We start from the raw sequence: 13,117 nt of genomic DNA, 5'->3' as shown, positions 1-13,117 counted from the left end.
AAAGAGCGCTGGGCCACCCCATCCCCTCTCCCTCATGGGCCCACAGTGATGCTTATAAACCAGGTCATCCCAGCGACGGCTGCCGTGGGGCGTCCGCAACAGTGTGTGAGAAAATGAGGGACTCCCCAGCCAGAGCCCAGGGGAACGTAGTGGGGGGTTGGAGATTCACATAACACTGTATTCTCTAGTCCAACCCATGAATAAAATGCCTGAGGGACCATGCTAGTACTGTATAAAAACATGAGGAATTTGTTTTGCCATATTTTGACCTGGTAAAATAAATTCCTCATGTAGAATGTTATTTGACTTCGGTGAAAACATAAAACCTGGGTTGTATTCATTAGGCACCAAATGGAAGAAAACGGACTGAAGCGGGAAGGGACTACCTTAATTGTCCAATAAAAACAACATACATTTTCGTCTTCCGTTGCAAAAACACTTTGCTCGTGTGCCCTAATGAATACAACCCTGTTCTCCCAATCTCACCAGTGCAAGGTCGGGACTCCCAATCCTGGTCAGGACACAGCTGGACATTCTCGGGCTCCTGGGCCATGACGGCTCGCGAGCGCACCTGGACAGAGCCAAAGTCCACGCCGGCCCCTTTAGCACACACACTCAGACACGGGCTCCAGTCAGACCACTCCATCAGGTAGCATTCACCTACAGAGAGGAGAGAGAGGAGAGAGAGAGAGAACCACACAGCTGTTAGCTTCTTTGTTCCATTTGGAGTCATATGCCTAGAGAATCAGAGCAAGAAACACAACTAAAGCGAACCAAGTCAGGCTTATTAAACTCTTGGGGTTGAAGAACGTCTATTACAGCTCAAAGCAGATTGTTGTTGAAGTAATGCAGGTGTATATCTGCATATAAAGGAGATGTTATGAATTCACAGCGTGTTGTGCTGTTTTTTCTCTATGCTTTTCTTGTACAGGAACAGGTTCAATCTAGATCTATGCTGCCAGCCACACTGTACCACGATGCACAACATAAAAAAACAACAACACACCTACATAAGACAGGAGCGCTGTATACAGTTAGCTGGTTGTTTACCTGGACAGGGCAGAACACAGGTCTCCTTCAGTATGATCAGCTTGTCTCTGTTGACAGCCAGCTCCAGACCCCCACACAACTCCTCCTCCACCATGCTGGCCTCTCCTTCTCCTGAGCCGTCTGACACGAAGCACGTCAGGTTCCGGTAGCGAAGTCCCGCTCCACATACCACCTCCTGGGGGAGACAGACACACACACACACACACACACACACACACACACACACACACACACACACACACACACACACACACACACACACACACACACACACACACACACACACACACACACACACACACACACACACGGAAAAGTCAGATCATATCCTTTGTGTAGGTTAACTGAGTACAAGGGTCAAAGAGAGAATAAGACAGTGTGTGGTGTAGCCTACCTCCACCCTGCACTCAGACCAGGGACTGTACTGCCACCTGTAACAGGGTCTGACAGGACAAGGTTTCCACTGCTCCAGCTGAGAGGGACAGGGACGCCCATCTCCCTGGGACCCCTGCACCACCCCCCTGCTACGCCACATCCTCCCTGGAACACAAACATGCAGTAACATCATTAATGTGAGACACTCACTGGACAATTGGTCTTGTACAGATGTAGGATATTAATTTGATCACCCTGTTGCAGGACAACTTTCTGGCAATGCAGTGTAGTGTATTCGAGGTTTAAAAGGCTCCTGAAGTTTGTAATTTTTACTTTGAAATTTCAGACTTCATTTTCCCCCTTATGACAAAAATCTATCAACACCTTTAAAAATGTCCATGAATTATAATCCAGATAATAATTCACATTTCCTGTTGGTGAGTGTTATTTTCCTGCTGTAGCTAAACTGACTCAAATGAAGAATCTACATCTGCAGTAGTTACAGTATCGCATCTACCTTAAGACATTTATCTATTTATTTGATTTCACCTTTATTTAACCAGGTAGGCAAGTTGAGAACAAGTTCTCATTTACAATTGCGACCTGGCCAAGATAAAGCAAAGCAGTTCGACAGATACAACGACACAGAGTTACACATGGAGTAAAACAAACATACAGTCAATAATACAGTATAAACAAGTCTATATACAATGTGAGCAAATGAGGTGAGAAGGGAGGTAAAGGCAAAAAAGGCCATGGTGGCAAAGTAAATACAATATAGCAAGTAAAACACTGGAATGGTAGTTTTGCAATGGAAGAATGTGCAAAGTAGAAATAAAAATAATGGGGTGCAATGGAGCAAAATAAATAAATAAATAAAATACAGTTGGGAAAGAGAGGTAGTTGTTTGGGCTAAATTATAGGTGGGCTATGTACAGGTGCAGTAATCTGTAAGATGCTCTGACAGTTGGTGCTTAAAGTGAGGGAGATAAGTGTTTCCAGTTTCAGAGATTTTTGTAGTTCGTTCCAGTCATTGGCAGCAGAGAACTGGAAGGAGAGGCGGCCAAAGAAAGAATTGGTTTTGGGGGTGACTAGAGAGATATAGCGTGCTGGAGCGTGTGCTACAGGTGGGAGATGCTATGGTGACCAGCGAGCTGAGATAAGGGGGGACTTTACCTAGCAGGGTCTTGTAGATGACATGGAGCCAGTGGGTTTGGCGACGAGTATGAAGCGAGGGCCAGCCAACGAGAGCGTACAGGTCGCAATGGTGGGTAGTATATGGGGCTTTGGTGACAAAACGGATTGCACTGTTATAGACTGCATCCGATTTGTTGAGTAGGGTATTGGAGGCTATTTTGTAAATGACATCGCCAAAGTCGAGGATTGGTAGAATGGTCAGTTTTACAAGGGTATGTTTGGCAGCATGAGTAAAGGATGCTTTGTTGCGAAATAGGAAGCCAATTCTAGATTTAACTTTGGATTGGAGATGTTTGATATGGGTCTGGAAGGAGAGTTTACAGTCTAACCAGACACCTAAGTATTTGTAGTTGTCCACGTATTCTAAGTCAGAGCCGTCCAGAGTAGTGATGTTGGACAGGCGGGTAGGTGCAGGTAGCGATCGGTTGAAGAGCATGCATTTAGTTTTACTTGTATTTAAGAGCAATTGGAGGCCACGGAAGGAGAGTTGTATGGCATTGAAGCTTGCCTGGAGGGTTGTTAACACAGTGTCCAAAGAAGGGCCGGAAGTATACAGAATGGTGTCGTCTGCGTAGAGGTGGATCAGAGACTCACCAGCAGCAAGAGCGACATCATTGATGTATACAGAGAAGAGAGTCGGTCCAAGAATTGAACCCTGTGGCACCCCCATAGAGACTGCCAGAGGTCCGGACAGCAGACCCTCCGATTTGACACACTGAACTCTATCAGAGAAGTAGTTGGTGAACCAGGCGATGCAATCATTTGAGAAACCAAGGCTGTCGAGTCTGCCGATGAGGATGTGGTGATTGACAGAGTCGAAAGCCTTGGCCAGATAAATGAATACGGCTGCACAGTAATGTTTCTTATCGATGGCGGTTAAGATATCGTTTAGGACCTTGAGCGTGGCTGAGGTGCACCCATGACCAGCTCTGAAACCAGATTGCATAGCAGAGAAGGTATGGTTAGATTCGAAATGGTCGGTAATCTGTTTGTTGACTTGGCTTTCGAAGACCTTAGAAAGGCATGGTAGGATAGATATAGGTCTGTAGCAGTTTGGGTCAAGAGTGTCCCCCCCTTTGAAGAGGGGGATGACCGCAGCTGCTTTCCAATCTTTGGGAATCTCAGACGACACGAAAGAGAGGTTGAACAGGCTAGTAATAGGGGTGGCAACAATTGCGGCAGATAATTTTAGAAAGAAAGGGTCCAGATTGTCTAGCCCGGCTGATTTTTAGGGGTCCAGATTTTGCAGCTCTTTCAGAACATCAGCTGAATGGATTTGGGAGAAGGAGAAATGGGGAAGGCTTGGGCGAGTTGCTGTTGGGGGTGCAGTGCTGTTGACCGGGGTAGGAGTAGCCAGGTGGAAAGCATGGCCAGCCGTAGAAAAATGCTTATTGAAATTCTCAATTATGGTGGATTTATCAGTGGTGACAGTGTTTCCTATCTTCAGTGCAGTGGGCAGCTGGGAGGAGGTGTTCTTATTCTCCATGGACTTTACAGTGTCCCAGAACTTTTTTGAGTTAGAGTTGCAGGAAGCAAATTTCTGCTTGAAAAAGCTAGCCTTGGCTTTTCTAACTGCCTGTGTATAATGGTTTCTAGCTTCCCTGAACAGCTGTATATCACGGGGGCTGTTCAATGCTAATGCAGAACGCCATAGGATGTTTTTGTGTTGGTTAAGGGCAATCAGGTCTGGGGAGAACCAAGGGCTATATCTGTTCCTGGTTCTAAATTTCTTGAATGGGGCATGTTTATTTAAGATGGTTAGGAAGGCATTTAAAAAAAATATCCAGGCATCCTCTACTGATGGGATGAGATCAATATCCTTTCAGGAAACCCCGGCCAGGTCGATTAGAAAGGCCTGCTCGCTGAAGTGTTTCAGGGAGCGTTTTACAGTGATGAGTGGAGGTCGTTTGACCGCTGACCCATTACGGATGCAGGCAATGAGGCAGTGATCGCTGAGATCTTGGTTGAAGACAGCAGAGGTGTATTTAGAGGGGAAGTTGGTTAGGATGATATCTATGAGGGTGCCCGTGTTTAAGGCTTTGGGGAGGTACCTGGTAGGTTCATTGATAATTTGTGTGAGATTGAGGGCATCAAGTTTAGATTGTAGGATGGCTGGGGTTTTAAGCATGTTCCAGTTTAGGTCGCCTAGCAGCACGAGCTCTGAAGATAGATGGGGGGCAATCAGTTCACATATGGTGTCCAGAGCACAGATGGGGGCAGAGGGTGGTCTATAGCAGGCGGCAACGGTGAGAGACTTGTTTTTAGAGAGGTGGATTTTTAAAAGTAGAAGTTCAAATTGTTTGGGTACAGACCTGGATAGTAGGACAGAACTCTGCAGGCTATCTTTGCAGTAGATTGCAACACCGCCCCCTTTGGCAGTTCTATCTTGTCTGAAAATGTTGTAGTTTGGAATTAAAATTTCTGAATTTTTGGTGGTCTTCCTAAGCCAGGATTCAGACACAGCTAGAACATCCGGGTTGGCAGAGTGTGCTAAAGCAGTGAATAGAAATAAACTTAGGGAGGAGGCTTCTAATGTTAACATGCATGAAACCAAGGCTATTACGGTTACAGAAGTCGTCAAAAGAGAGCGCCTGGGAACATGTAGAAAGTCTGCAGACGTTGAAGACTATTTCATTCAGAAAGGAAGCTTTGACTCTGATTTACATCCACATATGACTGATGTCTGAATAGTGAGATGCACGAGCTCCGTCTAGACAAACGCAAGTCAATGGTGTGTTGTTCCCTCCTTTATTCTTTTCCTTCCTTAATAATGGAGCAGTCTGCTAAAGTTCATCCTTTGTTTGAATGTCAGGTCATTCACCATTCAATTGGCAAAGAAATGTAATTACCGTATAGGCCTACAAACAGTTATTGTGTGTATTTATGTACACGTGTATTCGCGTGGACTCCTGTGCGTCTTTTGCGTGGGTGTTACTATATTATTTATAGGTTACTGTATCAGTCGTCCCTAACTACTTGACAAAGGCAGCTCTTGAAAAAGCCTGCTACACTGTTCTGTGCTCCAGCCATATTGATTACCTCTCCACTTCCAGTCCTCCACTTGAGCAAAATGACTTTTCCTTTCCTTTCTGTTCTGACTACTACTGCCTTCCTATTATATGACTGACATTATGAGGTGGTGAAGTCTCTTGTGGGTAATGGATCGGGTGGGCTGCAGTTTGAGTATTTCATAAGCCTTCTTGATTCTAAAGGGCTTTGCAATGTGATGTATACAGTAGATATACTAAGAGTGCATCATCTCAGATGAAGTATAGGCATTAAGATATATCTCTCACACACACACACACACACACACACACACACACACACACACACACACACACACACACACACACACACACACACACACACACACACACACACACACACACACACACACACACACACACACACACAGATTGTGATTTGCTGTAACACACTGGTACTTCAAGTACTGCAGACTCAATTTCCACCTCTCCCTCGCATTCATTCCTCTCTTTCCACCGCTCTCGTAGAAATCCATCTCATTGCTTCCACGCCACATGCTCTTTCAAACCCCTTACCCTTTCTCCGTCTCTGTTTTGCAATTGGTCACACATAACAGCTCATTTTCCAACACAGAGCCAGCAATCCTCTCCCTCAACCAAACAACAAAGAACACCTGCTATCCTTATCAGAGAGTAAAATACAGCACTCTCTCTCAGACATAATTCTACCTCACATCCTGTCCTAGCCAACAGAACATCCTCTATAGATCAGGTGAGGATCCCCATTGCACCTTTAACCACTATTAAAACACTTATCTCTTGCCTGTGATTTAGCTGCAGGTGCTAGAGGCTACAGGCTGGTTGTTACTTCAAAGGGCTTCCCACAGGGCTGCTAGCAGACAGACATAATAGGACAGGATCAATTGTCTGATGCCGCACAACAAACAAACAACAAAGGACAGAGCAGTCACTTTGCAGGGCGACGTATGAGGCAATCTCTCTCAGTTCAATGAGCAGTCTTGCTATTTTTTTTTCTCCGGAGAGTGTGATGTGGTGTGTCTCAAACGGGCCGATGTTGTTTTTGCTGGTGCAGACGGAGATCCCTGTGATCGCTGGTCATCTGACAGCATAAAGGAGCTGTTCATTTAACATGGGTTGATAGCACAGCGAACGTAGGGAGATGTGCATTCTATTATGTAAGGCCATTCTATTATGTAAGGCCATTGGTTGAACGGAATAGAGTGAGATTGAAGACACATCTTTGTTTTTTCCCTAACCGTGGCTGCCTGAGATATTCTGGGATTTCAGCTTGAATAGGATATTTGTGGCAAACAAAGCATTCAATTGCAGAACATTCAAATGTTCCTTCTCTAACTCATGCACTGCCTCTCATATTTAAGCAATATTCATATAACCACCAAGATGAGTCTGGTTTGGTGACCCTCTGGAGAAGTTAACCCATTAAGTGTCCTTCACTTCTTCTTCTTGACCATCTCAGACGTTCAGCTAGGAGCCGTTGACAGAATAAGGATATAGGAGGAGAATCAGGTCTTACCATCCAGTCCACACGTGTGCGAGCATTCTGACCAGGCCGACCAATCAGACAGCTGGCAGTTGACGGGACACTCCACCACACAGGAAATGTTCATTTGCCACTTCCTCTCCAGGCTCAGCTATGAAAGAGCGGGATCATTATCACTCATTAACAGTATCATCGTGGGGTTTTGCAACAGACTGTTACAGCCAGCCCAGACCCACTACTTCTTACTTCTGTCTGACCCCTAGGTAAACAGCCTATAATTCCCAGGAGCTGCTGGTTCTGTTCTGGCACAAGATGGGCACCGGGCTTGTTTAAACCCTATTATCCCTGATTGAGCCGGACTGAAACTGGGCCATGGGTTCAATAGCAGTGAGGTTAGTTTTTCCACTACAGCCTGCTAGGGACAATTTGAGAGCGTCTGAATGGATTAGGAACACACTGAGTTGAATCTGATGGGGCTACAGCAATCCTCCTGTGTAAACACTTCTAAATGTTTTATGGAGATGCTGTATATGCCTGTCATTTTATTTGCCTAGAATCACTTGTGGCTGACACTGATCCAAAGAGATAATACATTATGTTACTGCTGCTCTGCTGAGCTAAATTAGTAATACTCCAAGGACACACAACTTCAAAATATTGACAGTACAGATGGTTCAGTTACTCTGGAAACGGTCCAATTTCTATATCACTAGTATTGACTCAGTATTGGCTATCATCATAGTGGACCTGAATTTGTAATCAGGAGTTAGAGCGTTTAAGAGGGTCTCACCTCCTTACAGAACTTGAGGTCGACAGACTTGCCGTCGCTGCGTACACAGTCCAGCATCCGCGTCTTGATGCCGTTCCCACACACAGCATTGGCACTTAGCTGACATGTGCTCCAGTCTGAGGGGAAAAGGCAGACCAGTATGAAAATCACACTCAAATTCAAGACAAACTCACAAACATACACTGAGTATAATAAACATTATAAACACCTTCCGAATATTGAGTTGCACTCCTTTTTGCCCTCAGAACAGCCTCAATTCGTCGGGGCACAGACTCTACAAGGTGTAGAAAACGTTCCACAGGGATGCTGGCCCATGTTGACTCCAATGCTTCCCACAGCTGTGTCAAGTTGGCTGGATGTCCTTTGGGTGGTGGATCATTCTGATACAAATCGGTGTGCCTGGCATCTACTACCATCCCCCGTTCAAAGGCACACATTTTTTTTTGTCTTGCCCATTCACCCTCTGAATGGCACACATACACAATCCATGTCTCAGTTGTCTCAAGGCTTGATTATCCTCCTTTAACTTGTCTCCTCCCCTTCATCTCTACATTGATTGAAGTAGATTTAACAAGTGGCATCAATAAAGAGTCATAGCTTTCACCTGAATTCACCCGGTCAGTCTATGTCATGGAAAGAACAGGTGTTCTAAAATGTTTTCTATACTCAGTGTACTGTAAGGCCCGAACCAATGATTTATGTGTACACTATATGTACACTAGATGTCTAATAGGTAGCGCTGATTTGAAGCCGCCACACCACCATTTTCATTTGAATTAATTTCTACATTAGTTTTTACCAAATTGATTCTATTACAGACACCTTAATGCATACTTTGAAATTATTATTATGTGAGCTAAACATACAAATAATAATAAAATAAATATGTAAAAACATTTTCCTTAAAGTATCATTTTTTGATAGTAAAGTGTTGCTGTGCCAACTACAATATTTAAATACTCAAATCCATGTTATTTCGTCCTTGAAACATTTAATAGAGATACTGTAAAGAGTTCCCTTATATTCATATGGAGGACTCGTTCTTCTGGGGAGTACCAATATGTCCGACCGGTACCTTCAAAGCCTTTCATTTGTCCATTACATCCGTAATCTAGTGTTTATATACATCATTGCCCCAAACCAGACTTGAGATACACGTGCAAAGCTTCAATTATTGGGCAAAGCCTGTTTAAGGCAGTGCCAACCCCAAGCCTTTTTCTAAAGTTAGGATATTTACTCAGTTGAGTTTGATGGCAGTTGATTAAGTTTGGCAACAGATGCATAGAGAACACCTCTAACACTTGAACTGAACAGAGTCATGACTGCTGGTAACACCTGCTCTGCCATGCTTTGACAGCTGAACTAGGACACGTGACGGAGAAGCACGTAAAAAGATCAAGAGAAATTGTGGAATTGTCATACTTGCATAAAAATAAACACCTTAATAGAAAATGACTCCAGTGAAAGTAAAAAGTCACCCAGTAAAATACTACTTGAGTGAAAGTCAAAAAGTATTGGATTTTAAATATACTTAAGTATCAAAAGTAAATCTAATGGATGAAATAGAAAAAAGGAGAAGTATATTATATTAATCAAAGAAAATGGCACAATTTTCTTTAAAAAAAAAAGTATGTATAGCTAGGGGCACGCTCCAACACTCAGACGCCATTTACAAATAAGGTGTTTGTGTTTAGTGAGTCCGCCTGTCACGCCCTGATCTGTTTCACCTGTCCATGTGATTGTTTCCACCCCCTCCAGGTGTCGCTTATTTTCCCTGGTATATTTATCCCTGTGTTTCCTGTCTCTCTGTGCCAGTTCGTCTTGTATGTTCAAGTCAACCAGTGTGGTTTTTCCCTGTGCGCCTGCGTTACTATTCTCTTTTACTAGTCCTCCCGGTTTTGACCTTTGCCTGTTTTTCTGTACTCCATTCCCGCCTGCCTGTCCATTCTGCCTGCCCTGACCTCTGGAACTCTGAACTGGTTTTGACTTGTTGCCTGTCCACCACCCCTTTTGGATTGTGAATAAACATCTTGGACTCTAACCATCTGCCTCCTGTGTCTGCATCTGGGTCTCGCCTTGTGCCCTTCTACCGCCAGATCAGAGGCAGTGAAGATGACCAGGGACGTTCTCTTGATAGGTGTGTGAATTGGACCATTTTCCTGTCCTGCTAAGCATTCAAAATGTAAGGAGTAACTTTGGTTGTCAGGGAAAATATATGGAGTAAAAAGTACATTTTCTTTTGGAATGTAGTGAAGTAAAATAATCAAAAACATAAATAGTAAAGTACAGATACTCAAACTTTACACCAAAACTTAAGTACTTTGTACCACTGTTCAAGAGAGACATCAAGTTGTGTTGTGCCCCTTTCACATCTCACATAACTAATTTTACAGACACCACCTTGACTTTGCAGTTCAACCTGTTTAATACAGACCCAAAATAAACGAGCCTCTGAAGTGAAGCACATCATTTGAATCCAGAGAAGTTGGAGTCCCAGAGCCCCCAGTCAAATAACCATGTGGCTCTAGTTAAAGCCAGGAATCCTGTCTACCGCCGAGGGGCCCGGGGATCACTCAAACGCCTGCAACACTCTGACAAAGATGAGTGGCTGTTTTTAAGCGGCTGTTTTGAGAGCTCAACTCCTGCTGCAAAGCTTTGTGGCACTCGGGGGAGTCGAAGAGGGAGATTGTGGAGAGAGAGAGACAGAACGATTCAGACAAGCAGAGGCAAGATGGTTCCTGGCAACATGAAATAGAGCATTTCCAGTAATGATCTCTACTGGTATTTTATTTACATAGTTACTGTGTGGCTCTGAAAGGCCTGGGTGCCGCTGGGAGAGGAGCGCTACAGATTAGCAGTGAAGTGAGCAACAGACAGGGAGAGGAGAGGGAGAGAGCTACAATATTGAAGATAACACTACAAATCTCTGGAATCACAGAGGAGCCACCAAAAAAAGACTGTGCAGTTTAATTGGGGCAAGTAGTTTTGGAGTAGCACTAGATAGAGTGTGCAATTGGAGTAGCTGCACCAAGAGTGTGCAATATTAATACACTACCTTATAGTGTGTATATAGATTTTTTTAAAACTGCAATGGTTGGGTAAAGTTATTTCAGTATGAGTAAAACTAGAACACTTATAGGCCCAGTGCAGTCAAACATTTCCCTGTGTTTTTATATATATTTCCACCATATGAGGTTGGAATAATATTAGGAAATTGTGAAAATTATGATAATGCCCCTTTAGTGTAAGAGCTGTTTGAAAAGACCACCTGACATTTCTGCTTGTTTTGGTGGGATGGAGTCACCAGGTGGTTAATAAGTTAATATACCAAGAAATTGTTCATGCTAAGAAGCTAGTTTTGTTTCTTTTTGAGCATTTTGATTGAAAACAGTCACATTAAGGTACTTAATTGTTACCCAGAAATGATTTGATATTGAGGTAAAAACAGCTGCATTGGGGCCTTTAAGTAACAGTGTAAGTAGATAGCCACTGATGAGGGAAAGCAGCTACTTATAGACAATTTAGATGGAAGATGTCAAAGTGAGATGTTCTGCGAATCTTTTATTTTTTTTTTTACCTGTGATGTTGTAGAAATAGTGAAAGCAGTTCAGGTTCAGACTACATGGCTCCTTCTCTGTGGTGTCCGGACATTGTCTCCCTTCTCCAGGTGACCGGATGGCGTAGGCTGTCCGTTTCCTGCTGTTGTTGTAGCTGCATGGCTGAAAGGTAGGCACACTTTCACATCAACATGGAGGGATTGAGCAAAAAGGACGGAGGGTTGTGCATTTTTCTTATAGCTTAAATGATATACAAGTCCATATTGCAGCAAGTGATAAGAATTCTACGTAGACTGATCACTGAGCTGGAACTTAAGCCCCTTTTTCAATGGAGAGCCCTTGCCACCGTGATGTCCATATTTATTGAACATAAAAGTCGATTCAACTGTGTGAATTTGCGGGCTTCTGGATTATTTCCCAGTTCTTTCTCCATATTTAATTGTCCTAAATAAAAGTGGATTAAAATGCCATGTTCTGATGTCATGCCATTCCCAATTCCCAGGGCTGCCAACTTTTCTATATCCTCTCTACTGGCATTCCTGGAATGTGTCATTCTTAGGAATTGTGTGGAAAAACGTTGAGGATGCTTCTCAAATAGATTTTCCATCCTAACATTCCTTCCATTCCATGTACACAGTGTGAGAGTGGGAAAAACACTGCCTCTGGAATACCTCCATCGCTCTAATGTTTTATTCCCTCATGAATAAAACATGGAACAAGTCCCACTGGTACCAACGCGACTCCATGTTGAGATTGGAATTGTGGGAAGTCAGCATGTCAAGCACTTAAAGAGAATGGGGTGTGATTAACAATGGCTGGTGCCCTTTCAGGAAAACAGCAGGTGACGTCAAAATAGTTCCATCGCTCTTTTACAACCAATGAAATGTGTCAGAGGGGGAGGAGTGGACAACGGCAGTATCCCCTGTTACTGCGGTTAACTAGTGGACTACTGGAAGCCTCACAAGTCCTCAACTGGCCGCTTCATTAAATAGTACCAGCAAAACACCAGTCTCAATGTCAACAGTGAAGAGGCAATTACGGGATGCTGGCCTTCTAGGCCCTAAAGCAAGGATATGCATATTCTTGGTACCATTTCAAAGGAAACACTTTGAAGTTTGTGGGAATGTGAAAGGAATGTAGGAGAATATAACACAATAGATCTGGTAAAAGATAATACAAATAAAAAAACTTTATTTTGTATTTTTTTGTACCATCATCTTAGAAATGCAAGAGAAAAGCCATAATGTATTATTCCAGCCCAGGTGCAATTTAGATGTTGGCCACTAGATGGCAGCAGTGTTGGCATCAGTGATCCAATGAACCATTGCATTACTGTTCCAAATTTTATATCAAGACTGCCTAATTTGTTTATTAATAACTTTTCATGTTCAAAATTGTGCACTCTCCTCAAACAATAGTTTGGTATTATTTCACTGTAATAGCTACTGTAAATTGGACAGTGCAGTTAGATTAACAAGAATTGAAGCTTTCTGCCAATATCAGATATGTCTATGTCCTGGGAAATTTTCTTGTTACATACAACCTCATGCTAATCGCATTAGCCTATGTTAGCTCAACCGTCCAGTGGAAGGGACGCCGATCCCGAAGTTTTAATCAGAACAACAGTTTTCAGCTGTGC

At 43.4% G+C, this 13,117-nt stretch overlaps 1 protein-coding gene across 7 annotated transcripts in view; it reads right to left on the bottom strand.

Moving 5' to 3' along the window:
• Positions 1-13,117, bottom strand: part of LOC123997671 (thrombospondin type-1 domain-containing protein 7A-like) — a 117,640-nt gene that overhangs the window by 5,971 nt on the left and 98,552 nt on the right. For all 7 annotated transcript variants that reach the window (XM_046302127.1, XM_046302130.1, XM_046302131.1 and 4 more), the window contains 6 exons: positions 11,499-11,640; positions 7,922-8,037; positions 7,165-7,282; positions 1,445-1,590; positions 1,051-1,225; positions 487-660 (listed from right to left, as the gene is read on the bottom strand). In XM_046302127.1, coding sequence (XP_046158083.1) covers positions 487-660; positions 1,051-1,225; positions 1,445-1,590; positions 7,165-7,282; positions 7,922-8,037; positions 11,499-11,640 — 871 coding nt within the window. The remainder of the gene's footprint in view (positions 1-486; positions 661-1,050; positions 1,226-1,444; positions 1,591-7,164; positions 7,283-7,921; positions 8,038-11,498; positions 11,641-13,117) is intronic.

This window comes from Oncorhynchus gorbuscha, linkage group LG15, assembly GCF_021184085.1.
Source record: "Oncorhynchus gorbuscha isolate QuinsamMale2020 ecotype Even-year linkage group LG15, OgorEven_v1.0, whole genome shotgun sequence".
In the NCBI taxonomy this organism is placed as follows: Eukaryota; Metazoa; Chordata; class Actinopteri; order Salmoniformes; family Salmonidae; genus Oncorhynchus; species Oncorhynchus gorbuscha.
This window is presented reverse-complemented; position numbering and strand designations above follow the sequence as displayed.